This window comes from Mauremys mutica, chromosome 3 (assembly GCF_020497125.1).
Source record: "Mauremys mutica isolate MM-2020 ecotype Southern chromosome 3, ASM2049712v1, whole genome shotgun sequence".
Classification (NCBI taxonomy): Eukaryota; Metazoa; Chordata; order Testudines; family Geoemydidae; genus Mauremys; species Mauremys mutica.
The window spans coordinates 89,601,826-89,629,137 of record NC_059074.1 but is presented as its reverse complement, the minus strand read 5'-3'; the positions used below and the strand labels follow the sequence as shown (position 1 = coordinate 89,629,137).

At 45.5% G+C, this 27,312-nt stretch overlaps 1 protein-coding gene and 1 long non-coding RNA gene across 2 annotated transcripts; one reads left to right on the top strand and one right to left on the bottom strand.

The window, feature by feature from the left end:
- Positions 1-1,359: 1,359 nt before the first annotated feature.
- On the top strand, positions 1,360-27,312 carry LOC123365918 (amine sulfotransferase-like). The gene is made up of 7 exons (XM_045008951.1): positions 1,360-1,460; positions 7,732-7,905; positions 13,800-14,008; positions 15,974-16,100; positions 17,362-17,456; positions 22,138-22,318; positions 27,068-27,312. Exons 2-7 carry the CDS (start codon positions 7,764-7,766, stop codon positions 27,190-27,192), a joined length of 879 nt encoding a protein of 292 aa, XP_044864886.1. The 5' UTR covers positions 1,360-1,460; positions 7,732-7,763; the 3' UTR covers positions 27,193-27,312.
- On the bottom strand, positions 16,876-18,152 carry LOC123365921. The gene is made up of 2 exons (XR_006577824.1): positions 17,847-18,152; positions 16,876-17,437 (listed from the first exon to the last, which is right to left on the bottom strand). It is a non-coding gene; the product is annotated as an uncharacterized LOC123365921 (long non-coding RNA).

Sequence of the window (27,312 nt, the reverse complement as noted above, 5' to 3'; positions counted from 1 at the left end):
CAAGCGGAGTGCCCCAAAGGTCGGTCCTGGGGCCAGTTTTGTTCAATATCTTCATTAATGATCTGGAGGATGGCATGGACTGCACCCTCAGCAAGTTTGCAGATGACACTAAACTGGGGGGAGTGGTAGATATGCTGGAGGGTAGGGATAGGTTACAGAGGGACCTAGACAAATTAGAAGCTTGGGCCAAAAGAAACCTGATGAGGTTCAACAAGGACAAGTGCAGAGTCCTGCACTTAGGACGGAAGAATCCCATGCACTGTTACAGACTAGGGACCGAATGGCTAGGCAGCAGTTCTGCAGAAAAGGACCTAGGGGTTACAGTGGATGAGAAACTGGATATGAGTCAACAGGAGGCCCTTTTTGCCAAGAAGGCTAACGGCATTTTGAGCTGTATAAGTAGGGGCATTGCCAGCAGATCGAGGGGGACATGATCATTCCCCTCTATTCGACATTGGTGAGGTCTCATCTGGAGTACTGTGTCCAGTTTTGGGCCCCACACTACAAGAAAGATGTGGAAAAATTGGAAAGAGTCCAGCGGAGGGCAACAAAAATGATTAGGGAGCTAGAGCACATGACTTATGAGGAGAGGCTGAGGGAACTGGGATTGTTTAGTCTGCAGAAGAGAATGAGGGGGGATTTGATCGCTGATTTCAACTACCTGAAAGGGGATTCCAGAGAGGATGGATTTAGACTATTCTCAGTGGTACCTGATGACAGAACAAGGAATAATGGTCTCAAGTTGCAGAGGGGGAGGTTTATGTTGGATATTAGGAAAAACTTTTTCACTAGGAGGTTGGTGAAGCACTGGAACGGGTTACCTAGGGAGGTGGTGGAATCTCCTTCCTTAGAGGTTTTTAAGGTCAGGCTTGACAAAGCCCTGGCTTGGATGATTTGGTTGGGAATTGGTCCTGCTTTGAGCAGGGGGTTGGACTAGATGAACTCCTGAGCTCCCTTCCAACCCTGATATTCTATGATTCTATGAAAGTAAGTGGACATATTTTCAAATCTATAAGATTATGAATAGATAATTTTCACATAGTTCATCAGGGACAAAAAGCACAAATAGTTTTTCCTCCTTCCATTTCACCTGATGCTGCTGCTATGAAAAAGTTGGAGTAAAAGTGAAAACTACTATGCTATCATTTGAACAGTTGACTGTTGAGTTATTTAATTCAGACATACTCAGGACATTGGAGTCATATTAGTTTTTTTTTCAGACATTTTGAACTCTTTTCACATTTCTAAGAACTACCCTGCTTGGTAATCTTTCACTAGTGGTCAGCCTTCAGGTCAAAGTTTGGAAGAGATCAAAAGAAAAAACCACACCCCCATAAAACTCCAATCAGGTTGCACACCAGCTGTAAAGAAAGTATTTTCCTGTTTCTAGGAGCGAATATCAGTCTTGTTTATTCAAGTGGAAGGCAGGAGTGTGGAGCAGCAGAAATAGCAAAGAGAAGGTAAATATTATTTTATTATTTAACATTACTAAAACATATCCATCAGTAAATCTGTGAATGAATTAAATATTTTATAAACTTCCACAGTGAACTGTATGCCGTGGAAATATTTTCCATCACTGTTCTTTGGCAATAAGCTGAGTGGCATGGGAATCTGATCCTGAAATGCTTTTTGTGTGTGTGTGTGTGTGTGTGTGTGTGTGTGTGTGGTTATCCAACAAAGAAGTCACAACAACAGTGTGTGTTAAAGAGTTCGATGTAATTTAAGCCATCATTTGTTTTACAATATAAGCATGATCATGGAGCTTTTAACTGGTAGTTGATAGTTCCTGCTGTGTCAGCAGAGGTGGATGGAAAAGTTAAGGGAAAAACAGGTTTGTGTACAAGTACAACTGTTGCACCTGGCTGGCCTAATGTCATTCTACACATCACTGCTGGAATTTGATATTTGTAAAAAGGTTATAACTCCTGCATATGAGTGACCACCCTAGACCAGCCCTTGTGCAGTGTCCATCAAGCTGAAAACTTCTGTAGAGCTTGTAGTGCAGCCTGAAGGGTAAAAGGAAGTTGAAATTTTTTAAGTTGGGGAAAAAAATAATGTAAGTAATAAAATAAAATTAGCAAGGGGGCTGATTGCATTCAGAAAGCAGGAAGGGGGGAATCTTCAAGGTGATTGCAGTGCTGCTGGGTGACAGCATATCATTATGAGTTATTTTCTAATTTATGTAGTAGAATGAGGTTTGTTTTATCTTATGACCCAACTATTTTATCACATGGTGCTTTTCCACAGACACATCTAACTGTAAAAAAACAAACAAACACATTATTCCTCAATCTGATTTAAAAGCTCCAGGGAGATTAGCAGATTCACTGGGCAAAACAAAAAACATAGTATCAAATTAAACATTTTGAACATTTTATGGGGTTCTCAAGAGAGAGGATTCAGCTGAGAAGGGGCTACCAGAGATCAATTATGATCAGCTGAGAAGGGGCTACCAGAGATCAATTAGGATCAGCTGATTCCAACTAAGGGCTGCCTGAGACCTTTTAAAACCCTCTCCTGTTGGGATAAGGGGAGGGAGAGTGCATGTGTGCACTCACACTCTCCTCCTCCTGAGTACTATTGGGTTATCCGGGAGAGGGGGCGGGCGAAAGCCCGCCCCATGCTAACGGATCCCCCCCCCAGCCTAAGGGGAGGATCCACAGGGCCACGGAAACCCACTAAGTGCGGGGGACAACTAATAAAAGAACAGGGACAGGAGTGAGGTCAAAGGGTCATAAGGAGGGAGCCTGATGGGGACACCGAGCAGAGAACCCCGGACAGCGCCCACTGCTCCTCGAAGGTGTCAAGGGAGCCAGCGGACGCCGCCCAGAGGAACTCTGCCCGGAGACGTGAGCGGACGAGGGACCGGAAACAAGCCCCACAGTCGTAGGAGTCTCCGTCGGCCAACCTCCTCTCCCTGGTCGCGTGGATGGCTTTTTTAGCCAGGGCGAGGAGGAGGTTGACCAGGAGGTCCCGCGACTTTGTGGGGCCACGGATAGGGAGTGCATGGATAAGGAGGTGAGGGGAAAAGTGCAGCCAGAAACGTAACAGAATGTCGGTGAGGAGCCGGTATAGGGGCTGCAACCAGCAGTAGGGGACCAAGCCTCTTGGAGGGGTGGGCTGGGGCTGGGGCTGTATTCCCTCCCATAAGGGAGGAAAAACAAGCCCTAAAACACAGGCTGAGAGAAGGACAGATTGGCTGTCCCTGTGCAGCCAAGATGGACTGTTTTACCCCAAGCCCATCTCACTAGAGCTAAAAACAGCTGAGGCTTGTGAGACTGAGAAGGTGCCTTGCCACAATGGTCTCTGAGGACCAGCAGCTCTTTGCACTGAATGTACACATCTGCCACCTGCCCACAGGGAAGGTAATCATACATGCTGCCCCGGCTGCAATAAACTAGGTAGCCCCAACTCTGTTGCTGGGCTTCTGCCTGCATTCTCTTTTTATTCCTGCAGCTCGTGCCTTTGTTGTTGTTTTGTTTTTATGAGGGGGTGGTTTTTGGATTAAGTTTAAGGAATGTTACATGTATGTAGCCCCTACAATGCTCCCCTTCCCAACTCCCTTACAAAACTCCTGTGGTCGCTTAGGAATGGGCTTTTTAAAGCCTGGTCTTTCTGAGTAGCCCTGCCCCAGCCTGTCCCTGAGTTGGGCTTTACTCTTAATTAACCTTGGCCCTCCCTCTCACAGATGACACCAGGTAACCTAATCGACTTCTCAGCCCCCATCAACTCTATCAGGGCTGGTGTGGGGTGCACACCCCATCCCAAAGTCATACAGGAGATGCCTTGTTTTTCTCACTGGATGATAAGGGACACAACTCATCTCCTGGTTGGACATTTCAACTCTTTGACAGAAGTACAGTCACTTTCTAATTGGGCTGCATCAGCTTTGCCAAGAAGAAGGTCACTCCATCCAACAGCAAATGTATAAAATACCCTGTGGTGTTCAACTTGTTGCTCCTTGAAGCTGAAACATCTGGATGAGAGAGATTGTGAGCAGGACTGTCATCTCCTGGCCAGTGACTGCACCTCCTGCTTGGTAACAACTAAGGGCATGACTACACTACAAACTTACATTGATATACAGCCACTGCAGTAATTGCTGCATTTTTTTTTATGTCCACACTACCCTCCTTCTGTCTGTGGGGCACGTCCTTACCAGGAGAGCTTGCAGTAACTTAAGAGGGGCAGTGTGGAGGTCTGAGAGCACCAGGCTCTCAGCTCCAGAGGGAACTCCCTGCTGGGAACCTGTCTGCAACTCTGGTTCCTGGATCCCCACTCTGAGGCCAGCTGCTTACCGGGCTTCGGGCTCTGAGCCCAGCTGCTGACTAGAATCCTTGCTCCTCGCTGGCTGCCATCTGGGGAACAGGGAGCTGGGAGCCCAGGCAGGAGGGAACCAAGGGGCCAGACAGCAGCTGGGCTCCCAGTGGGGAGTCAGGAGCCTGGGTGGTAGCCTGGTTGGGAGGTGGGAGCCAGGGGGCAGCTGGTCTCCTAGCAGGGACCCCTGGTGGCAGCCTGGCCCAGTGTGGGAAGCCCAGGTGACAGCTGGGCTCCAGCTGGAGCCCCACACCTGCCGTGGGTTGACAGCCTAAGCTGTGAGCTGGGCACTGGATTTACAGCAAGGAGCCTATCAGCCTTTCTTGTCAAAGCTGTGAAATTGACAAGAATAACAGCCAGAAGCAGATGTAGATAACACAGTGCTACACATCATTCTGCATCACCCTAACTACACCAATATAAGCCCTACACTCTCAGGGGGGTGGAGTTATTATGTCAGTGTAGTAGGATACTTACACTGGTGGAAGCCAGGCTGTAGTCTGTACACTGACATAATTAGTTTGACATAAGCTCATAGGCGCAGGGCCGGTGAAAGGATGTTTTGTGCCCTATGCAAAACTTCCACCTTGTGCCCTCCCCGAGCCCTGCAGCAGCTTCCCGCCCCCCTCCACCTTGAGGCTCCGCCCCTCCCCCGGCCCAGGGAGCCGTGTGGCAGCTCCCCATCCCAGCTCACCTCTGCTCCGCCCCCTCCCTGAGCTCTGTGGTGGCCCCCCCCATGGCAGCTCCCCACCCCTGTGGCCTAGGGATCCATGTGGCAGCTCCGCACCCCAGCTCACCTCTGCTCCGTCCCCTCCCCGAGCCCTGCGGCAGCTCCCCCTCCCTGGCCTGGGGAGCCATGCGGCAGCTCCGCACCCCAGCTCACCTCTGCTCCACCTCCTCCTCAAGCACGCCGTCGCCGCTCCACTTCTCCCGCCTCCCAGGCTTGTGGCGCCAATCAGCTTGAGGGAAGGGGTGGAGTGGGGGCCAACCCCCACCCCCTCTGGAACTCAGGATGTCAGCGCCTCTGCATAAGCTGCCTTACGTGGACCTAACTCTGAGTGTAGGCCAGGCCCAGGGGTGAAAGTAAGGCAGTACGGGGCGATACAGCGTACCAGTAAAAAGTGCCCACCAGTCTGTACCCAGCGTTGCCACAGCAAAGGACCCGTGGCAGCACTTTAATGTCATTGTGCCTTTTGGCCCACAGCCACTGATGGGGGAGAAGTGAAAGGAGCAGCTGCCCAGGCTAGCGATTTAAAAGGGCCCAGGGCTCCTTTAAATTGCCACTGGAGCCCCGGTGGACACTGGCCAGACAACGCGTGGATAGGCTGGTTGGGGGTTGCAGACCCTCCCAGCCCTGCCCCTTCTGCCCAAGGCCCCTCCCCTACCAAAATCATGTCACTGAACTCACATTGGGGGGAGGGATAGCTCAGTGGTTTGAGCATTGGCCTGCTAAATCCAACATTGAGCTCAATCTTTGAGGGGGCCATTTAGGGATCTGGGGTAAAAATCTCTCTGAGGATTGGTCCTGCTTTGAGCAGGGGGTTGCACAAGATGACCTCCTGAGGTCCCTTCCTACCCTGACATTCTATGAATTACTCTTTTTGAGCCTTGTATGTTGTCTAATGACACTAACAAGGGCTTTTTCCCCCACATACTTAATCTTCTTTGTTAGTTGTATACCACCAAAAAAAGTCTATTATTGGAAAGCCTTAAAGAGAGAGACCTGGGTATCAATTCACTTAATTTGATAAACTACATGGAGATTTCTTAAAACCTGTTCCAACTCAAATATTGTAACAGACATACAAGGTGAAATCCTCTAGAAGGTTATTTTAATCCACTTTGTCACCATTGGGGATCACATCACACCAGTAATGTGTTGGATGGAAACTTCTATTTTCATCGTCTTTGGGGAACATGAAGTTTTTCACTTGCTGTGGCCCATGCAGTACAAGGAAGTCCCCCAGGCTACTGCTCAAGTGGGTCCACAGTCCTGGATCATCTAGACTTAAGGAACTAAACTCAGCAGCAGCTGTTTCTTGTGCCTCCACCACACTCTTCTCTGATCTACACTTTTCTTCAGGAATGTGCATGGTTACATCCATTTGAGATGGAGATACGGATTCTGCAGTAGCTGTCAGGTCACCTGCACTCTGACTAAATGGAAAATCAGGCATCTCCTCAACACTCACATTCTCACTGGGGCCGGAAGGCTTACCGTGAACATTTGTGTCTATGTATCTCAGGAAAGCTCCTTCCTGCTTAGATAGAAATGCTTCCTTGACTTGCTTTCTTTTTCTGAATGCTGCGCCAAAGGGGCATTTTCTTCTTCATGACTGCTGTTCTGTGCCAGCTATAGTGGCTTTCAACACTCAACTGAAGGGGACAAATAAGCAGACTGTAGCAGGGCCTGAGTGAGGGAAGATATCAGCATTTTAAGGGCTTAACTGGCTCCTACTATTTCAGCTGACTGCCTGTTCTCCTCAAGTGGGTTCAGGGAAGCAGCAGGAAACAGGAAGCTTCCTGAGGAGCTGGTGTTAATCAGTCCAGGGTCCTGGGGGTGCTAGAGAGCTACATAAGAGGCTCCTCCTCCTCTCTCTCCCTGCAGCTCCTGCTGCTTTCTGTTATTCCCTGTCACCTTTTCTCCTGCCTGCTTCTTGTCTCTTGTGCCCTCCTTCCTCCAGCACAGCACTCTACCATCTCTGTGCATCTAAAGCAGAGAGAATGCATATGCCCCAGCTCCACTGACACATATGTGGCATGATGTCACTGATTTACAAGTGAAGAACCTTCTAAAATATTGTGGCCAAAAATAAAATTTTCAAAGAAAACTCTTGAGAGGAAATAAACCTCCTCTCCCTCCCTCCTATTTTGCTGAACTTATGTTACTAGACAAGAGGGACTGGGAGAAATATATTAAACAGGGAATAGGAAAGAGGGAATCAGAAATAATATTATGGGGCCAACAGAATACCAGCTACAAAATTAATTGGAAAGCAGCCTCATTACTCTGGTTGTGCACAAGGATTAAGTCATAGCTCATGGAATGCACTGGACTTTGTGGTGAGGTCCTTGAATAGCTCTGAGTTTAAGTGCCCATTTACATGGATTCTGTGAAGTTAGAAAATTCATTAAAGCAATATTGGTGCCTGACAATACCAGACACTTGTACAAGTAAATAACTCAAAGACAATGTATTACACAGCACTTTTAACTGCCAAAGATATTCTGTTCTCATGCCAGTCCCTAAAAGTGGCATTTCTACACTGTCATTCAGTTTGCTGGTTTTGTTAATATATATTTTCCTATCAAAAGGAGATCTGTTTTGTTTATATTGTCCTAAAATTTTTGTCCTGAGGATAGATAACACCAAAATAAAAATGATATAAAATAATGTTTTCTAACCTGCAGATTCTTGACATAGGAGTGAAACTGAGTTAACAATGGAGCCATCAGAAGAATTTTTGTTCAAACATAAAGGATTTTATTTCCACCCAGCCCTTGTTACACGTGAATACATAGATTCACTGGAGGATTTTGAAATCAGAGACAGTGATGTATTTGTTGTTACTTATCCAAAATCAGGTAAGACTGATTGCTTGATTCCCTTTCGGAAAATCATATCTGACTTTTGTCTGAAATCTTAATTGACACACCTCCAGCACCCCACCGCTTATTGACCACCTTTAAGACCTATTTTGGTGGTAGCAGTTCAAAATCTTTTACCTGCCAACATTTTATTGGAAACATTATCTCAGTTTCATCCCTGTGTTTTAAGCAATGGCAGAACGTTACCTCTAAGCGTTAATCTGCAAAGTATCAGGGCGTAGCCGTGTTAGTCTGTATTCACAAAAACAACAAGGAATCTGGTTGCACCTTAAAGACTAACAGATTTATTTGGACGTAAGCTTCCTTGTTATAATCTGCAAAATATATTTGAACTGGGCAACTATTGCCAAAAGCTGTTCACAAATATGTATTGTAATAAACCACGTGTATTTGTTTCTGTAGTAGCAAACTAGTTTTATTCACCTTTTGGACATAGTAAGTTCATGGAAAGGGAAAGTGGTGTGAATGCTCAGACTAATGAATTTTCACACAAATACAAAACCTCAGACTGCACTGAGACAGCCATCTCTACTGCAAAAAAAATAAAGGACAATCCTCCCCTTCTCCCCCCCCCCCAATTGATCCCAGTCATGTCACAGGCTATGGCTACACTGGCGATTTGCAGCGCTGGAAAGCCTCCACCAGCGCTGCAATTAGTAAGTGGCCACACCTGCAAGGCACTTCCAGCGCTGCAACTCCCTGGCTGCAGCGCTGGCCGAACACCCCTCTCGGCATGGGGAATAAGGATTCCAGCGCTGGTGCTGCAGCACTGGTCATCAACTGTGGCCACACACCAGCGCTGTGATTGGCCTCCAGGGTATAAGGATGTATCCCAGAATGCCTGTTCAGCCACTCTGCTCATCAGGTCAGACTCTACTTCCCTGGCCTCAGGTGACCCGCCCTTTAAATGCCCCGGGAATTTTAAAAATCCCCTTCCTGTTTGCTCAGCCAGGTATGGAATGCAATCAGTGAATCTTTACAGGTGACCATGCCTCCACGTGGCAAACGAGCCCCAGCATGGAGCAATGGCGAGCTGATGGACCTCATCAGTGTTTGGGGGGAGGAATCTGTGCAGGCACAGCTGCGCTCTAGCCGTAAGAATTATGATACCTTTGCCCAGGTATCGAGAGCCATAATGGAAAGGGGCCATGAGCGTGACGCGGTGCAGTGCAGGGTAAAAGTAAAGGAGCTGCGGAGTGCCTATTGCAAAGCACGCGAGGGAAACCGCAGATCCGGCAGTGCCCCCACGACCTGCCGGTTTTACAAGGAGCTGGATGCGATTTATGGGGGTGACCCCTCTGTAAATCCAAGGACCACGATGGACAGTTCAGAGCCGGTAGAGGAGGGGGAGGGGGAGGCAGACAGTGAGGCTACTGTGGTGGGGGAAGACACCCCGGAGTCCCAGGAGGCATGCAGTCAGGAGCTCTTCTCAAGCCAGGAGGAAGCTAGCCAGTCGCAGCCCCTGGAACTTGGTGCAGAAGAATCACAGGAGCAGGTCCCAGGTAAGCAGCTTTTATTGCAATGCAAAGGTTTTGGGAGAGGAGGGGGGATGGTATGGCTGCATGCCTGCATGCCTAGACATGGAATATCCCATTGATGTGGTCTATCACGTCGCAGTAATCTGCCTCTGTAATCTCTTCAAAAGTTTCTGCAAGAGCATAGGCAATTCACGTGACCAAGTTTAAAGGGAGAGCCATTGTGGTCTCTGTCCCATTCAGGCTAACGCGTCCGCGCCACTGTTCCAGGAGGGGTGGGGGAACCATGCTTGCACAGAGGCACGCTGCATAAGGACCCGGGCGGAATCCGCATTGTTGTAGGAGACCCTCCCTTGCTTCTTTGGTAACCCGCAGAAGGGAGATATCTTCCAGTATTAACTCCTGTGGGAAATGGAGGGAGTGTTTCAGTGCTGGTTTCCACAACTGCATAGCGCGGCAGGCAGGAACCCCAGGAACCCCAGGGTTAACAAAGCCCCGAAACAGGCAGCCTAGCCATGAAGCAAGAAGCACCCTGCTCGAGCACACCGCGGAAGGAAACCCCAGGGTTAATTCCTGAGGGAGATGGAGGTGCTGCGTTTAACAAAGCAGCAGCACCCTGCTCGAGCACACCGCGGAAGGAAACCCCAGGGTTAATTCCTGAGGGAGATGGAGGTGCTGCGTTTAACAAAGCAGCAGCACCCTGCTCGAGCACACCGCGGAAGGAAACCCCAGGGTTAATTCCTGAGGGAGATGGAGGTGCTGCGTTTAACAAAGCAGCAGCACCCTGCTCGAGCACACCGCGGAAGGAAACCCCAGGGTTAATTTCTGAGGGAGATGGAGGTGCTGCGTTTAACAAAGCAGCAGCACCCTGCTCGAGCACACCGCGGAAGGAAACCCCAGGGTTAATTCCTGAGGGAGATGGAGGTGCTGCGTTTAAAAGCAGCAGCACCCTGCTCGAGCACACCGCGGAAGGAAACCCCAGGGTTAATTACCATTACCATTTCTGGGAGGCTGTGAATTCTCTAGCAGTTGCTGAAATGTGTGAGGAATGCTTGTGAGACTTTAAAATAACTTCAGATTATACACAATGGAAGCTCTCTTAAAATGTATCATTTGCTGCATTTTTACAGTGACCTTGAGTAGTCCTGGGCCAGTCTTATCAGTGACTGAAAGAAAGCTGCAAAACCTGAGGAGGAAACCGAACAAGAGCAAAGAAGAACTGGTGAAGGCAGTTATGAACCAGTGTGCAACAGAGAATAAAAATGCGCAGGAATGGAGAGAAAAGATGCATCACTGGAGGCAAACAGAAAGCAGGAGAAAGGCGTTGACGCTGAAGAAAACCACGAGGCAGCTTATAAACCTCATTGCGCGCCAAACAGACTGTATGCAGTCAATGGTAGCAATGCAGGCAGAGCACTACCGTGCCAAACCCCCACCCTCCCAAACCTCTTTCCCCTATGCACCAATGTCAGCTCCAAGTCCCGTTCCCCAGCATCCAGGTTCTTACCTACACCATCACCAGCTGCCCCCGACACCTGTACGGTCACCTATGAGCCCAGAGAACTACGACCCTTACCCTCTGCACTCAACCCCCATCACCATGCAACAGTACAATCCTGAGGTGCACAGCACTCCTGGCAGTACATATGAAAAACTATGAATGTACAGTTCAACAACCAACCCCCCTGCCCGTGTACTTCCTTTTTTTAAAATAAATGATTTCTTTGATTATGAATCAGTTTTTATTATTGCATAAAGTGAAAGATAACAAACCCCAATGAAAACACAGGTAACAAACATCAAGGAAAACACAGGCACTTAAAAGCACTGTAACCAGTGCACGTCACTCCTGGTCAAGGCAAAAAAACATTACTGTTGGCTTTCAGCCTCAAATTTCTCCCTCAAGGCATCCCTAATCCTTGTTGCCCTGTGGTGGGCGTCTCTAGTAGCCCTGCTGTCTGGCTGTGCAAATTCAGCCTCCAGGACTTGCACCTCGTTGGTCCATGCCTGGCTGAATGCTTCACCCTTCCCTTCACAAATATTATGGAGGGTACAGCACGCGGATATAACCGCAGGGATGCTGCTTTCCCCCAAGTCTAGCTTCCCATATAGACATCTCCAGCGAGCTTTTAAACGGCCAAAAGCACACTCCACAGTCATTCGGCATCGGCTCAGCCTGTAGTTGAAACGGTCCTGGCTCCTGTTCAGCTTCCCTGTATATGGTTTCATGAGCCAAGGCATTAATGGGTAAGCGGGGTCCCCAAGGATCACAATGGGCATTTCAACGTCCCTTACTGTGATCTTTCGGTCTGGGAAAAATGTACCTTCCTGCATCTTCCTGAACAGGCCACTGTTCCGAAAGATGCATGCATCATGCACTTTTCCAGGCCAGCCTGTGTAAATATCAATGAAACGCCCACGGTGATCCACAAGCGCCTGGAGAACCATAGAGAAATACCCCTTGCGATTAATGTACTCGTAGGCTAGGTGGGGTGGTGCCAGAATAGGAATATGCGTCCCATCTATTGCCCCTCCACAGTTAGGGAAACCCATTTCTGAAAAGCCATCCACAATGTCCTGCACGTTCCCCACAGTCACGGTTCTCCTCAGCAGGATGCGATTAATGGCCCTGCAAACTTGCATCAACACGATTCCAACGGTCGACTTTCCCACCCCAAACTGGTTCCCGACCGACCGGTAGCTGTCTGGAGTTGCCAGCTTCCATATTGCAATAGCCACCCGCTTTTCCACCGTCAGGGCAGCTCTCAATCTTGTGTCCTTGCGCCGCAAAGGGTGGGGGCGAGCTCAGCACACAGTCCCATGAAAGTGGCTTTTCTCATACGAAAGTTCTGCAGCCACTGCTCGTCATCCCAAACTTCCATGACAATGTGATCCCACCACTCACTGCTTGTCTCACGAGCCCAAAAGCGGCGTTCCACGGTGCTGAGCATTTCTGTTACCGCCACAAGCAATTTCATGTCACCCGCTTTAGGCAAATCCATATCATCATCGGAATCCTCACTGTCACTTTGGAGCTGAAGGAATAGCTCAACTGCCAAACGTGATGTGCTGGCGACAGTCAGCAGCAAATTCCTCAGCAGCTCAGGCTCCATTTCACAGCGTGCTCCACTCACAAATGGCAAGAAACGTGGACGGCAAAAGTGTGACTGCTGGGAAGTGAAGCGATGCACCACGGGGCGTTGGAACAGGAAGCGGAATGACCCACACACTTCCTTCCCCTTCCCACAATACTCAGCGCCAAAACGGCGCCAAAACGGGATGAGGTGCTCTGTGGGATAGCTGCCCACAATGCACCTCTCAGTACAGCGCTGGAAATGCTGCCAATGTGGCCACACTGCAGCGCTGGTAGCTGTCAGTGTGGCCACACTGCAGCGCTGGCCCTGCACAGCTGGATGACCAGCGCTGCAAACTACCAGCGCTGCAAACCGTAAGTGTAGCCATAGCCACAGACTATTCAAGCTGAATTGCCAACTTCATGTACTCAGGTGATCAACATTTTTGTTCTCAGACTTCGCAGTGATAAATTTTCTTAAAAGAAGAAAGCACTGCTTCCAGCCTATGAGGTATGAGGTTTGAGAATTACTTGCAGCTGAAGTTATAATATAGCAGAACCAGCTCCTCTGTGAGAAACTCAGAGAGAAGAACTCTTTACCCCATTGTATACTAAACATTGTAACACAGTTTTTGACACTGACCAATTCTAGTCACTAAGGAACCCTTGGCACTTCTTAATAGAGAATTCCTTGTATCGCTGAGATGTCATGTAACATGCACAGAAAGGACAGATCAATGTGAGCCTTCTCCATGAGGCCTGAAGTAGCACTGGTGCTCTTACACTGCGGGGGTGGAATAGGAGTACTTTAAAAACTCTCAGAACAATACTATACAGAGTGCTTTGGATAGGGCCAGTGAATCCACTGGCTATTACTGTAATGGACAGTCATGCTGCAGCACTGAAGCTACATAAGAGGGAGAAAAATAGTCTGTAGTAATTAGGGTGACCAGACAGCAAATGTGAAAAATCGGGTCAGGGTAATAGGATCCCATATTTTAAAGAGCCCCCAAAATCGGGACATCTGGTCACCCATAGTAATCACCGTTTCCATGGGGAACCTGAATACACTAGGTAAAAACATTTGAAGATTTAGTTATTGACCAGCACATAGACAGATATGGGTTTTTTAAAACTAAAATATACAAAAGTATAATGCTGTTTGGATTCCCATCCCTGCTGCATTAATGGACTCCCTTTAAGCCCAATTTTTGGACTTCAATTATAATGTGAAGAGATTGTCATTATGGCACATTATTACATTACATTACAAATAAAATTAGCATCAACGCTGTTTCAAATAAGGCTATTTTCTTTCCCAGGGACTGTGTGGACTCAGAATATTTTGAGCTTGATTTATCATGAAGGCCATCGAGATGGAACAGAAAATATGGAAATAATAGACAGAGTCCCATGGCTGGAATATAACATACATAATATGGATTATGTCCGTCGTCCATCACCTCGTCTCTTTGCTAGTCACCTGCCGTACTATTTAGTTCCAAGAGATCTGAAGAACAGGAGAGCAAAAGTCGGTGATACTATTTTTACAATTTAATTAACATTACCCAGGAAAACTGGTAGCTTTCACCAATAAATCAATCTAAATCCTCAGGGCCAGACTGTCTGTCCTCCCCACAACAACCCTTCCAAAAGCAAATCTCCCCTGGGAATGGGAGTGGGACTCACTTCCTCCATTCCATGTCCCTAGACCCAGCCAAAGGGAGGAAAACCAGTTCAATCAAGACCTCAGAACTTCAGTGTCCAGTTTCAGTGGAGATCCCATTTTTCATGGAACTGCTGTGCTTGGTCTCTGGGCCAAGAAATGGAACTGCTTCTGCCTCATCCTGACAGCTCCCTCTAAAAGGGGAGTTAGTGATGGGTTATGATCATTGCAGTCTGTGTGTTATATTGTAAATTACAGTGTTTTTGTTGTGGTGATGTATGTAGCTATGTAACTGTAAGCTCTTATGTTATCCATGTTTTATGACTCCTGTATCTTTAAACATCAGGAAACTTCTTGCTAAGGATAGGGGTGTGGACTGTGGCAGATGCAGCTCAGGAGGAAGGATCTCCAGGGTCAGGGATTCGCACTGAGCTGTCTCTCATGGAGATGGCTGCCCTGCCCTGCTGTGTTGCTTTCCCTAATCTAAATGGAGAGTCATTCACACCGAAGGTGTGCAGTGCTGGCCTGTGAGAATTGCCTTGTGGGAGCAATGCCAATCTCTTACATTGCTACCTGGATCTCTCCTGAAAGGTGGCATGTGCTGTGCACCCACTTCCCCAGGAGACTCCCTTCACAGTCACCCTTGCAGCTTCCTTATCTCTGTTGCAGTAACACCTATGATACAATGAGCAGATGCATGGTGCAGAGCTTGCACCACATGAGCTCCATCAGTGCAACCTCTCAATCCATAGGAACCTTCCTCTTGATTTGCTTTATAGCTCCCCCCATATCCCATGCAGAAAGAGTCCTTAAAGTTACAGGGACAGTAAAAGTAAATGGAACAACAACATCTCCTAAGCTGCACATAGCACAATTTTAACTACAGAGATTAGAAAATCTTGTATTGCTTCTGTATAGTTTACAGGGCTCATGTAGATTTTCACAATTTTAAGACCATGTTGATGGTATAGGGAGTTTTTCTCTTCCTGGCTTCTGGCTGGCTGTTCTTAGTGTGCACCACCATATGCCTTAGCTGTCTGTGTGGTTTTCCTGAAATTCTCAGCTCCAAATTGTTGGAGAAATTGATTGAGGTGTGCAGCAATGCACGTTAGCATTACTTTATAAACACTGTATCCGCTAAAATTCTCTAAAAATATCTCTAGCTGCAATTTTTTTTGAAAGAGCAAGAAATTCATGCTTACTAGGATTCTAGCCGAATGATATGTTTTTCACTGAAATACTTTATCAATATACCAAACTACACACAAATAAATATCTGTTGCTGACTTAACAGTGTTTGTATTTAAAAGGAACTCAAAATCAAATCATTTTATTAAAGTTTAAATTCTTTTTAGATAGTACACCTGCAACTGCACTCCCTGTTAATTTTTGTGTGGTTTATTATCACATTTCCCATGATTTTTAAAATGTTTTTGCTCCTCTCTTGCTGTGTGAAAGACCCATATAAAAATTAGAAAAAACTTGAAAACCTGATTCTAAGTACTCATGTTCCTTATCTTACAGCAGTGAGTAATCCCATTGAGATCAATGGTACTATCACTTGTACAGTACACATATGCATGAGGGTCTTTAGAATTAAGAAAGTGCAATAGTGCCACTGAATGTACAGAAAATGCTGGCAAAGACACACAAAAAATCCCATTCATTTAAATCAGGATAAACTATTTACTAAAGTACTTATTCTAACCCTTTTCAGATATAATGATTTTAGCATTACTTGCATCAGTAGCAATTGTATAAAACCACCAATTTTTAGGTTAATTGTGTCCCTTTAATATATCTGAGATTGTCACTCTTTTTACCTTGCAGGTTATTTATGTAGCCAGAAACCCGAAGGATGTTGCAGTTTCCTTTTTTCATTTTTCCAACCTTTCAGTCCTAGTTGAGACAATGCCAGATTTTAATATTTTTCTGGAGAGGTTTTTAGCTGGGAAAGGTAAGGTTTCATTTACTGGTAAAAAGCTAAGCCCTGGTCACTGACCACTGTGGACTGGAACCCGGAGTAGAGGGTGGGCCTGGGTTCCCCCCAAACCTCCCAACTCCGATCAAACACAGGAGGAATTGACCTGGACTGTGGCTTCTACCAGAGGGGATGGTCTCTGGTCTGTTTCCCAACCCACAGTGTGAATCTGTGAGGCGAGCAAATCCGCCAATAAGCGCAGGACCCACCAAGGTAGAGGAGGAACTTTGTCACAGTAGCTACAATGCGGAACAATCCAGCAGAGAAAGGTATAATACAATTCAATGGCTGGCAGTTGAAGCAAGATAAATTTAGACGGGAAATAAGGCATAAATGTTTAACCGTGACAGTAATTAACCACTGTAACAATTTACGAAGGGTAATGGTAGATTCTCGATCAATGACAATTTTTAAATCAAGATTGGATGTTATTCTAAAAGATATGTTTAGGAGTTATTTGGGGGAAGTTTTATGGCCTGCCTTATACAGGAAGTCAGACTAGATGACCACAATGGTCCCTTCTGGCCAGAGAATCTATTAATCTATGAATCTATCAATTTAATTCTACGTTTGTGATCACTAATCCATCAAAAGTAATGGAAAATATTATCTATAAGTAAATAATCCAGGACATAAAAGTGCAAATATGTTGTGCTGGGTGCAAGAACCATTCTATGGTGCCAGTGGATTCTAGAGGTAACAGTACAATGTGTATTAGTTATCATGTAACGGTATGTCTGTCTGTCTGTGGAAAAAACAAAACTTGTCCTCAGATCCCTAGATTAGAAGATGGACTTGGCTTGGCCTTTATCTCATGTTAAAGGTGAAAGATAATCCAGGATAAGGCTGTGAATAAAAACAGGAACTGGAACAAAATCTCTGTGAGCCCAAATATCATCCCAACAGCAGAGGGAATAGAATCATAGAATATCAGGGTTGGAAGGGACCTCAGGAGGTCATCTAGTCCAACCCCGTGCTCAAAGCAGGACCAATTCCCAACTAAATCATCCCAGCCAGGGCTTTGTCAAGCCTGACCTTAAAAACCTCTAAGGAAGGAGATTCCACCCCCTCCCTAGGTAACCCATTCCAGTGCTTCGAAGCTGAAAAAAGGAAGTCTGCTCCACTGATTCTGCAGCCGTGCTTGTGAGAGTATTAGGATGCAAAAATGTCAATAACTGAATGGTTTTTCTGTTTGAGATCCTTAACATTTATTTCTATCATTTTTCTCCTTAATTAGTAGGGGCTGGCTTCTGGCTGGATCACATCACAGGCTGGTCCACCCACAGGGATGACTTCAATATTCTCTTCCTTACCTATGAGGAGATGAAGAAGGTGAGACCAGTCAATCACTTTATATCTGAAAGAAACAGTAAATAAAATGCCTCAATTTGTCAGTCTAATTTTTCCACCCTTACTCACATTGAGCTGTTCTTTACTCTGTGAAGAGTCTCGCTCATTTCACAGAGTGAGGTACATTGCTCTCATTGATTTCAATGTGAGTTCTGGAAAAAGTACTTCCCAGTGTGAGTAAGGGTGGCAGAATCAGAACCGTAGGGTGAGATGTTCAGAAGCACCAAAGTAAGTTAGCCGCTTAACTCCCATGGACATTCAATAGCTCATAGGAGCCTAATTCACTTAGTCACCAAAGGTGCCATTTGCTTCCTAATGAAGAATATCTGCTGGATGTGAGTACAGTTAGAAAAGATAATAATCTTGCTTTACTTCATTTCTTTTCCTGAATAGCAGGATGGCAGCTACACAACCCATCCCACGAGGCATCCTAAAGGGAAAGGAGAAGTTTGGTTACATTTTAGAACTTCTCAAACTGCTTTTAGAACTGAAGATCTCCTTGTAATTTTTTGTGAAAAATGATATTTTATTGCACTGTCTATTCAAAACTAGGTTTTTAATAAATAAAATATATTAATAACTGTTAGAGAGCTTATTCCTTTACTCTCCCACTTCCCTGGTCCTTCTTGCATGAACAGAGAGCAACAATACCCGAAGTTCGAAGGTGCAAACAATTTGATGTTTATTGGGGTGAACTTCCAGCAAGCTTAAATCCAAGTTCCTTTTTCCTTATTTTCAAATCCCAATTTACTTCTTGTTTGCCCCTAATTTATATAGAAATATTCTTAGCTATACCTTAACCAATCATCTACTAAAATTTACCCAACCAATCCTAACATACTGTAACATGATTAGCTAACCAATTATATCCTACCACTTTAATTAGTTTACACCCAGCAAAATTAATTATACAGCAGACAGAAACAATCACAGAACCAGACAGAGACCATGCAAATAAACATAGCAAAGTAGGAACTATAATGACAAAACAATACAGAAGTGAGGATTTTACAACCACATCTGTACAGACATAAGGGTTTTCCAGCTGTGTTTTTTTGATAAGTAAGTTCTTACCAGACAGAAATCTATCAAACTAAAATTTCTTTTACATTTTCTAGGCTCTTTCCTTTCTCTGGGGGTGATAGATTGGATCACCTTCCTAACAGCCCCAGATTGCCTTATTTCAATATGACTAATTTGGAATGTGAGGATGTGACCGCACGCTTCCCAGTTTATGGCTGCCTCTTAGCCAAATATCAGAGGGGTAGCCGTGTTAGTCTGGTTCTGTAGAAGCAGCAAAGAATCCTGTGGCACCTTATAGGCTAACAGATGTTTTTGCAGCATGAGCTTTCGTGGGTGAATACCCACTTCTTCGGATGCAAGTTCTTAGCCAAAGGCATTGGCCTAAGAACAGGGCCTCAGACTGTCACAGTGAGAGAAGGCCCTTACACAGATTCTTTCTTTTATACTTCTATAACTAGCTAATGATAAACATATACCTAAATTCTTAAAGTATAGGCCTTTACAGACAGGCTTGAATATCTATATCCTAACACTCTACCCCTTTTTTCCTTTTGGGATTTTTCTGCCCAGGTATTTCTGGAAAAGCGACACACTTTTTGATAGGCCCAGGCATTAAGGTGGAAGGTGTTGATGCTTTATTTTTTTTATTGCCCCTTGTGCAGTACCGTGCTCTGCCCCATGTTTTGTACAGCTATCCCACACCTATTTTAATTAGCGTTTTAGACTTTTTATTATAGTGGGCCCGAGAAGGTTGGGTTTGGGTTGTTTAGTACACTGAGCGGGAGGGTTTGCTACATTACTTATAGGTTATAATTAGTGGCTGTTTGCTAGGGGGTTGTGCCCCCTTGATTGTTTTTATATGCAACACACACAAATACAGTTAACAATACACCAGCTGCTATGATAATTTACAGCAACACTGAGAGTTCTGACCACTGCAGTATGCTCCAGCACTTTGGCCACCACCAAAAACACTGGTTTTTCTTTTTTGATAGAGTTAACATTTTCTCAGTGACATTTTGTAGTGTGTATTGTAAGTGTGTCCAACTGTTGGCGCTTACAGCGCGTTGCTTTTATAATTTTTCTGTACTTATGTTTATACTGTGTGTTTGTTGAATATTTACAGTGAAATTTGCTATTGTTTAAACCAATTTAACTACTTGGTATGGCATGGGGTAGTAGGTGCTGGTTTGATTGTTTACAATGATTTAAGTTTACGGATTCATTGGTGTACCATAGTTTAGGTGGCATCGTATAGAAATTTATAATTTGGTTATATACTGAAAGGATTTTGCCTTCTAGTGTTATATTGCAGGATGGCATACATTCCCAACAGAATACACCGTACCCCATATACATTACCTCTAAATGCCCTCTCTTTGCAAAAGGCCATTTATTTTGCTTCCTCATAGTTAAAGGAGTGGGGCATATATAATATTTTATATACAACTGCTTAATGTGATGACAGTTTAAATTACCCCATTCCACCCTCCCCCCTGCCTATTTCCTAGTGGCTCCCAATGTGCTCCTCCTTTCCTAGTTACTTCCATAGGGGTTAAGGGGCCCGCCTTATTTGCATTTTCTTTCCATGGTATTATAGGAACAATTACTCAAGAATTTTTTTTTTACAGTGGGGGATGTTATTTTTTAGGTAGATGGGTATGTTTTTGCAATTGTGGATAAATATGGACTAGCCTTTTGACTTAATACTGAAGGCCATTGTTTTGATCAAGCTCTTTTATAATATTTATTAACATTACTAACTGAGCGTTTTGAATACCTACACACATTTTTTCCCATGTTAGTTTTTTGAAGCCATCCCCCACCCGTGTTACCAGGTCCCCTGCCCAATGTGTTAACTGCAAGTTTATCTTCAGTGCTGTTCTTCATCCTGTGGCAACTGCCGATAGTTGCTGTACCATTAATTTCTTTATTTGTTGTTGAAATTTTACATTTTGGCTTACTAATTGTTTGGTTACCCACTTATTCCCCAGATTTTATGTACCCAGCATAGTGTTTTCCGCTGCCCACAATTCCCTTTTTATTCAAAACTAGGTTTTTAGTAAATAAAATATATTAATAATTATTTTGATGTTTTCAGTAAAGATACCTGTGTGAACTCTTTGAAAAGTACAGAACTCTTCAAAATTCCAATTTTTTTTAGAAACTAGTTTTTCACTTTTCTACCAGCTCAGCTAGCTTTTGACTCCTTAACAACTTCACTTAGCTTAGCAGAAGTCACGTTTAGACTACTTTCAGTGTCCATACATGGGTTTGTTCTGGTTCAGCTAAATCCATTTTAAACTGATTTTAGTCACACTTTGTAAACAAGATCTGGAGTATCTGAGTGCACCTCTTAGCTAAATAGGTAGCGATGCAGCAGCATCCTCTCAGCTGACTTCAGCAGGAAGCATGTTGATAGTAGCAGCAAGGCTGATTAACAAAGCGAGGAAAGACCCTTCCCATTAAGAGGTCCAACTCCTGATATATATATTCATAGATTCCAACGCCAGAAGGGACCATTGTGATCATCTTGTCTGACCTCCTGTATAACACTGACCGCAGAACTTCCCCAAAATAATTTCTAGAGCAGATCTTTTAGAAAAATATCCAATCTTGATTTAAAAATTGACAGTGATGGAGAATCCACCATGACCCCCTGGCATATTGTTCCAATGGTTAATTACCCTCACTGTTAAAATGTAAACCTTATTTCCAGTCTGAATTTGTTTAGCTTCAACTTCCAGCCCCTGGATTGTGTTATATTTTTCTTTGCTAGACTGAAGAGCCCATTAATAAATATTTGTTCCCCGTGTAGGTAATTTTAGACTGTAATCAAGTCACCTCTTAACCTTCTCTTTGTTAAATTAAATAAGAACATAAGAACAGCCATACTGGCTCAGACCAAAGATCCATCCAGCCCAGTGTCCTGTCTTCCGACAGTGGCCAATGCCAGCTGTCCCAGAGGGAATGAACAGAACAGGTAATCATCAAGTGATCCATTCCCAGCTTCTGGCAAACAGAGGCTAGGGACACCATCCCTGTCCATCCTGACTAATAGCCATTGATACACTGAGCTCTTTGAGTCTGTCACTGTAAGGCATGTTTTCTAATGCTTTAATCATTCTTGTGACTATTCACTGAACCTTCTTCAGTTTATCAACATCCTTCTTGAATTGTGGACTCCAGAAAAGGATACAACAGGGTCTTTCTGCTTCCAAAATAGATTGCCACAGACAGACCAAAATACAGTTAGCCAGAAAATTATGACAACCTTTGTCTTAAATGGTGCTAGCAGTTGTAATCACAGTCACAGAAATGAGCCTTTCTTTCCTGATTAGGCCATGAGGATGGGTTGGCTAATGGTGAAGGAATTTGCAGTGGTTTAACTTGCTACTCACCTGTCAGTTTTTAATGCTGCTGTAGCCTCTTACAGTGAATTAAAACCTAGCTTATGAAGTAGTGTAGTAAGACTTAAGGTCCCAAATAAGAAGTCACCTTTATTCTTTAATGCTATATCCCTGTGCTCAGTTTCTCTTTATTTAAGTATCCCATTATCTTTCACTCTATCATTTATTTATTTAGTTCTTTTATTTTTCTAATTCGGGAAACCATTACTTTGAAATAATGTTCATTTCAGGATCTCAGAGGCGCTGTGCTGAAAATCTGCAAATTCTTAGGAAAGGAGCTAAATGAAAAAGAGCTGGACACTGTTGTGGAAAAGGCTACATTTGATCAAATGAAAACTGATCCCAGGGCAAACTACGAGTCCATGAAAGGCAATTTCCTGGAACCAGGCAAAGGACATTTTCTTCGCAAAGGTAAGGCAGAAGCAGCCCACGCTAATAAATATTTAATCCTGCAGATCCTGGCATAGGATGTGTTGACACTAGCTGCCTAGGACTTCCAATCACAACTTTCCATCCCCAGGAAACTGTTGGCTTTGAGGCACTAAGACTGCTGAGTGAGGCTGTACTGCTGTGTAACAAAAAACCAGACACCACGTCTCACAGATTAAGAGAGAGCTGCACTACTTTGCTCAATGCAATATCTTAAATGTTTGCTGAGCAAAGTAGTGCAGCTTTTTTTTGACCTGTGAGAAAAAAGTGTCAATATTTTTAAAAAATGAAAATGTTCAAAAAGCTCTATTGGAGGGTAACATCAGGACTGGCTCTACTTTTTTGCTGCCCCAAGCAGCGAAACAAAATAAATAAATAAATAAATAAATGGCCACAGCAGTGCCGCCAAAGAAGGAAAAATGAAAAAGCTGCCGCCGAACTGGTACCAAAGAAGAAAAAAAAGAAAAAGTTGCTGCCCCAGTAACAGACAGAGTGCCGCCCTTTCATATTTTCCGCCCCAGGCACCTGCTTCCTTAGCTGGTGACTAGAGCTGGCCCTGGGTAACATTCATTTTGTATCACTTGTAAAAGGGAAGGGTCGTCTTCAAGAAATTAAAATGTGAACGTTAGAGAAAACTAAAAGCATTTCTGTTTAGTGCTTCTGAGAAACTTCACACATGCTGGGCATCGGAAATGATTTTGTCTCTACAGCTTCCAGGGGTTATTTAGAGCATGAAATTAGCCAAAGAAATAAAATCTAAGGGACTATTCTTGTGGCTGAGAGGAAAGAGGTATTTTTCATGATATAGTCCTTATATGGGAGAGTTGTGAATAGATGTCAGGGGTTTGTGGTCTTCTGATACTGCTGAACAGGGCTGGATTAACCTTTTGTGGGCCCGGAGCCAGACATATTTGTAGGCCCCCATGTAATCGTTGTTATGGGTCCCTTCCGAGTGAGGGCCTGATATGGCAGTGCCGTTGGTGCCATGGTAAACCTGGTACTGAATCTCAGAGACATTTTTCATTTTGATCACGCACCTCTGCAAAACTATGTGTATTGCCATACACAGCTTTCTCAGACCCCAGTTTCTCTCACTGAGCTGTACCCATGTGGGTTTACTAGTGTCCACAGTGAGCAGAACTTTCATAAAGAACAGGGAAACTCCCCACAGATTTATCTCCTTCCTAATTCAGAGGAAGCCATGTCTCCAATACCTCCTTATTTCACCAGTCACTGTACATGGCCCTGGCCTCAGCTCAATAAAGTTCCACAGCCAGCAGATGCCTGATCAGTTCTAACAAATCCCTTCCCCAGCACCCTTCCTGCCATTTGAGCAAGCCACTTGCAAACACCATTTCCCCAACCCTGGCTCAGTGAGCACTTAGCCCCTGGGAACCTGAAAGTCACCAGCCTTCTTTCTCCCTCTGCTCCCATCTACATTCTATTCCACTATGTGGTCACCACCACCTCTCCCCAGGCTTGTTTCCCTTCTATCTTGGATGTGATCTCCAGCCAGCAGGTCCTATTCTCCCCCTGCAAGTCTGACCTGTTTCTTCTTTCCCTGCTTCTCTTGACATTCCTTTCCTACTGCTGACCTCCGTTCCTTGAGGTTAAATGCCGGCGGCAACCGGGCGGCCGAAGATCCAGCCGCCACAGTTGCTGCCGAAGAAAATGGCGCCCCCCAAATGCCAGGCGGTCGCCTAAATGGTTGCACCGGGCCTGGATGTGGGACAGTCTTATAGTATAGATCCAGATATCTTCCAATCACACAAACGGAACTTTACTGCAGTTCTGTAATCGTGCTGGAACTAGTCCTGCATTCTGTGCACATCGAAAATTCCTGCTGAATTCAGAAGTGCCTTGCTTTTGTAACCATAGCACCTGATAGTTTCAGCCCTTGTAAGCTAAGCAGGTTTACATTTAGTAATTGAGTGGGATGTCTCTCAGAAAAAGTTAAGTGCTGAAAAAGGTGTTGATTATTCACTAGGTAATGTGAGACCCGCCTGCGTGGGGAGGGCGGGGAGGGCCGCCTGCAGCAAGTAAGGGAGGGGGATTGGCACACAGGAGAACTCCCTGCCCCAGCTCACCCCTGCCCCACCTCCTCCCCGAGCACTAGGCGCCGCAAGCCTGGGAGGCGGGAGAAGTGAAGCGGCCACGGTGTGCTCAGGGAGGAGGTGTGGCAGGGGTGAGCTGCTTCACTTCTCCCACCTCCCAGGCTTGCGGCGCCAATCAGCTTAGGAGATGCGGGAGAAGTGAAGCAGCCACGGGGTGCTCATGCTTGTGCGCGGAGCAGGGGTGAGCTGGGCTCGGGGGGTGGCTCAGGGCAAAGGATGGGAGTGGGGAGCTGCCGCAACGGGGGGTGCCTCAGGGCGGAGAGGGGGAGCTGCCGCAGGGGCAGCGGCACCTCAAGGCGGGGGCACGGGCGGGGCAGGGTGCAAGGTGGAAGTTTTGCCTAGGGTGCGAAACATCCTTGCACCGGCCCTGCTCACATCATGAGGAAACGTTATTTTATTCTACTCTTAGGCTATGTCTACACCCTAAGAGTAGAAAAACATTAAAATGCTCCCAGCACTATCTACATTGCTACTTTACAGTGCTGAAACTTGCATCGCTCTGGGGTGTGTTTTTTCACACCCTGGAATGAAGAAAATTTCAGCGCTGTAAGTGGCAATGTAGACAAGGCCTTAGTTCCTGTGGGGAACTTGCCAGTGCAAAATTTACTATCATTTTCTTTCTAAACAAACAAAGCTAAAAGAAAAATTACAACAACCCATAAAGGTTGTTGAAAATAGCAATGCCAGTCCGAGTTAGAATTGGAAAGAGTTTATCTGGTTGCTCAAAAACTTTAAAAAGTTGCTTAATTTTATCCTACGTTTTCCACAGCAAATTACAGTGGATCAGCATTTGGTTTGGGAGAAATGAAATAATAGAGAGCAGCCCAAATTGAACTTGAGCATGCCTGAACTTTGAGAGTGTTCAGATCTGGAAGGCAGGTTCTAGATTCCCTTTCTGAATATCACATAAATCTAGAAAGGAAAAGCCAATTTCTGCTTCCGTGACTCAGATCCTCCTGTGTGACTGGTACTGTACTTAAAGCTGCCGAGATCCTCTAGTAGAGCCTTCCCTTCTATCTTGGATGTGATCTCCAGCCAGCAGCTCCTATTCTCCCCCTGCAAGTCTCCTGGCGGGGGCAGGAGGTGGGGAGGTTCCATATACCTCCCTTGCAAGGCTTCAGATAGAGGTGCACTGTCCATTCATTCCACCCAGTTCCTTCTTTGAGGGCTGCCAGCAGAGTCATCCCTAATCCAGTCTGGGGAAGTCTTCTGAGGGTGACAGCTGGGCCAAAGCCTTCTACTCTTTGTGCATATATGTTCCCCATTCACAGTACTATCCCCTCCTAGCAGCCAGCTCCCCATTCACAGCAACCCCAATGTGCATCGGGTCTCACCAGCCCTGGCAGCTTCCCTGCTCCCTTTCCTGTTGATAGCTGCCAACTGAATGCTGGGAAATTTAGTTCCTTCCCTGCTCCAGGGCTGGCTCTCCAGGTAGGGAGCTGGCCAAGGAACTACTGCTCCCAGGGTCCCTTGGGCTCTCGGCTCCCGGGCTAGATCCCTATGCCTGCGGGCAGAGGGTGAGAGCTGGAGTGTTGTTGTCTGTCTCTGGGTGCGGCGCAGGTATCAGGGTCCTGGTATGGTGTATCATATTCCCGGGGAGGGGAGCTGTCTGTCTGTCTGCCTGCCCCAGGGGCTGTCCGGGCCTGAAGAGGGTGAGGGTAGGTGTTCTCTGGGGCTGGAGGCTGGGCACTGTGGTAAACAGGATGCTGTGCCTCGCTCTCGGAGCCCCTCACAGCACTGTGGAAGGGGAGGAAGCAGGTGTTATGGGCCCCTTCTGAGCATGGGCCTGGTGCCAGGGAGCCACTGGCACCATGGTAAACCCGGTACTGCTGCTGAATAGAAGGGTGACCCAGCTAGATGGTGGTGGGCACTGTGGTATGGAAAAGGTAGAAAACCACTGCCTACCATTTAGTACAGCATTGCCTGAAAAGAATGTTCAGAGAAGCTCATATTTCTCTTAACAGTAACTATTTCCTGTTGCCAATTTTTCTTCTAAAATTTGCAACAAAATAAATCAGTACAGGAAGATGATAACTGAGATGTATAAAACCACTGGTTCCTAAAGCAGAATTAGTGACATTGTCTAGAAATACTGGGTCAAATTAGTTACACTGCAGACAAAGTTAGACCGAGAATAAAATTGGGCCATTATGATTTTCCCCAGGGACACAGTTGTATTCCACAAACACAGTCACAGTTTTTGCCAGTGGCATGTGTTTTATCACAGGGGCAGCACTCTCTGATAAGGCTGCTGACATCTGTAACATGCAAGTCACATCACTAAAACATTTGCCCAGCTAATCAAATGGACACCAATGGGTACATTTCTATTGCCGCGAAGGATAGCTGAGCTGTACAATTCCAATTTACAAAACAGGAGGGTGTTTTTTACTGTAGTTTGCCCACACCTTCAGGACTGGAAATGTACCACCAAAGCCATAGAGAACTACGTTCTGGGGAGATGAGAGAGGAAGGAACGGAGGAGAAAATGAACTGCACCCAACTAACAGCATTCACAGCCTCTTACCTGCACAAGCAATATTCAAATGATAATAAAATGTGCAAGTGGCAGCAGAGCATCTAATGACCAATTCCTCTTCTGTGTCTCCTGCCCCAGGGACCGTTGGAGACTGGAAGAACACAATGACTGTGGCACAGAGCGAAAGGTTTGACAATGTTTTTAAGGAGAAAATGAAAGACCTGTTTTCCACGTTCAACTGGGATACTAATGACGACATATAGGCTGGTTTCCAGGTGGAAAGAGGTGAAAGTGCGCTAAAGAGAATGAAAGTATGTGTTTGTCTCCAGTGTTCATAAAAATCCATCATTCTGTGCAAATTAAAGATTTTAAACATGCAAAAA

What these genes read in the sequence shown, in the direction of transcription:
- LOC123365918 (XM_045008951.1), top strand. Translation starts at nt 7,764, where the DNA reads ATGGAGCCATCAGAAGAATTTTTGTTCAAACATAAAGGATTTTATTTC. An exon ending in TGAAGAACAGGAGAGCAAAA is followed by an intron (nt 14,009 to 15,973) that starts GTCGGTGATACT and finishes TTTACCTTGCAG; the next exon opens with GTTATTTATGTAGCCAGAAA. An exon ending in AGGACATTTTCTTCGCAAAG is followed by an intron (nt 22,319 to 27,067) that starts GTAAGGCAGAAG and finishes CTCCTGCCCCAG; the next exon opens with GGACCGTTGGAGACTGGAAG.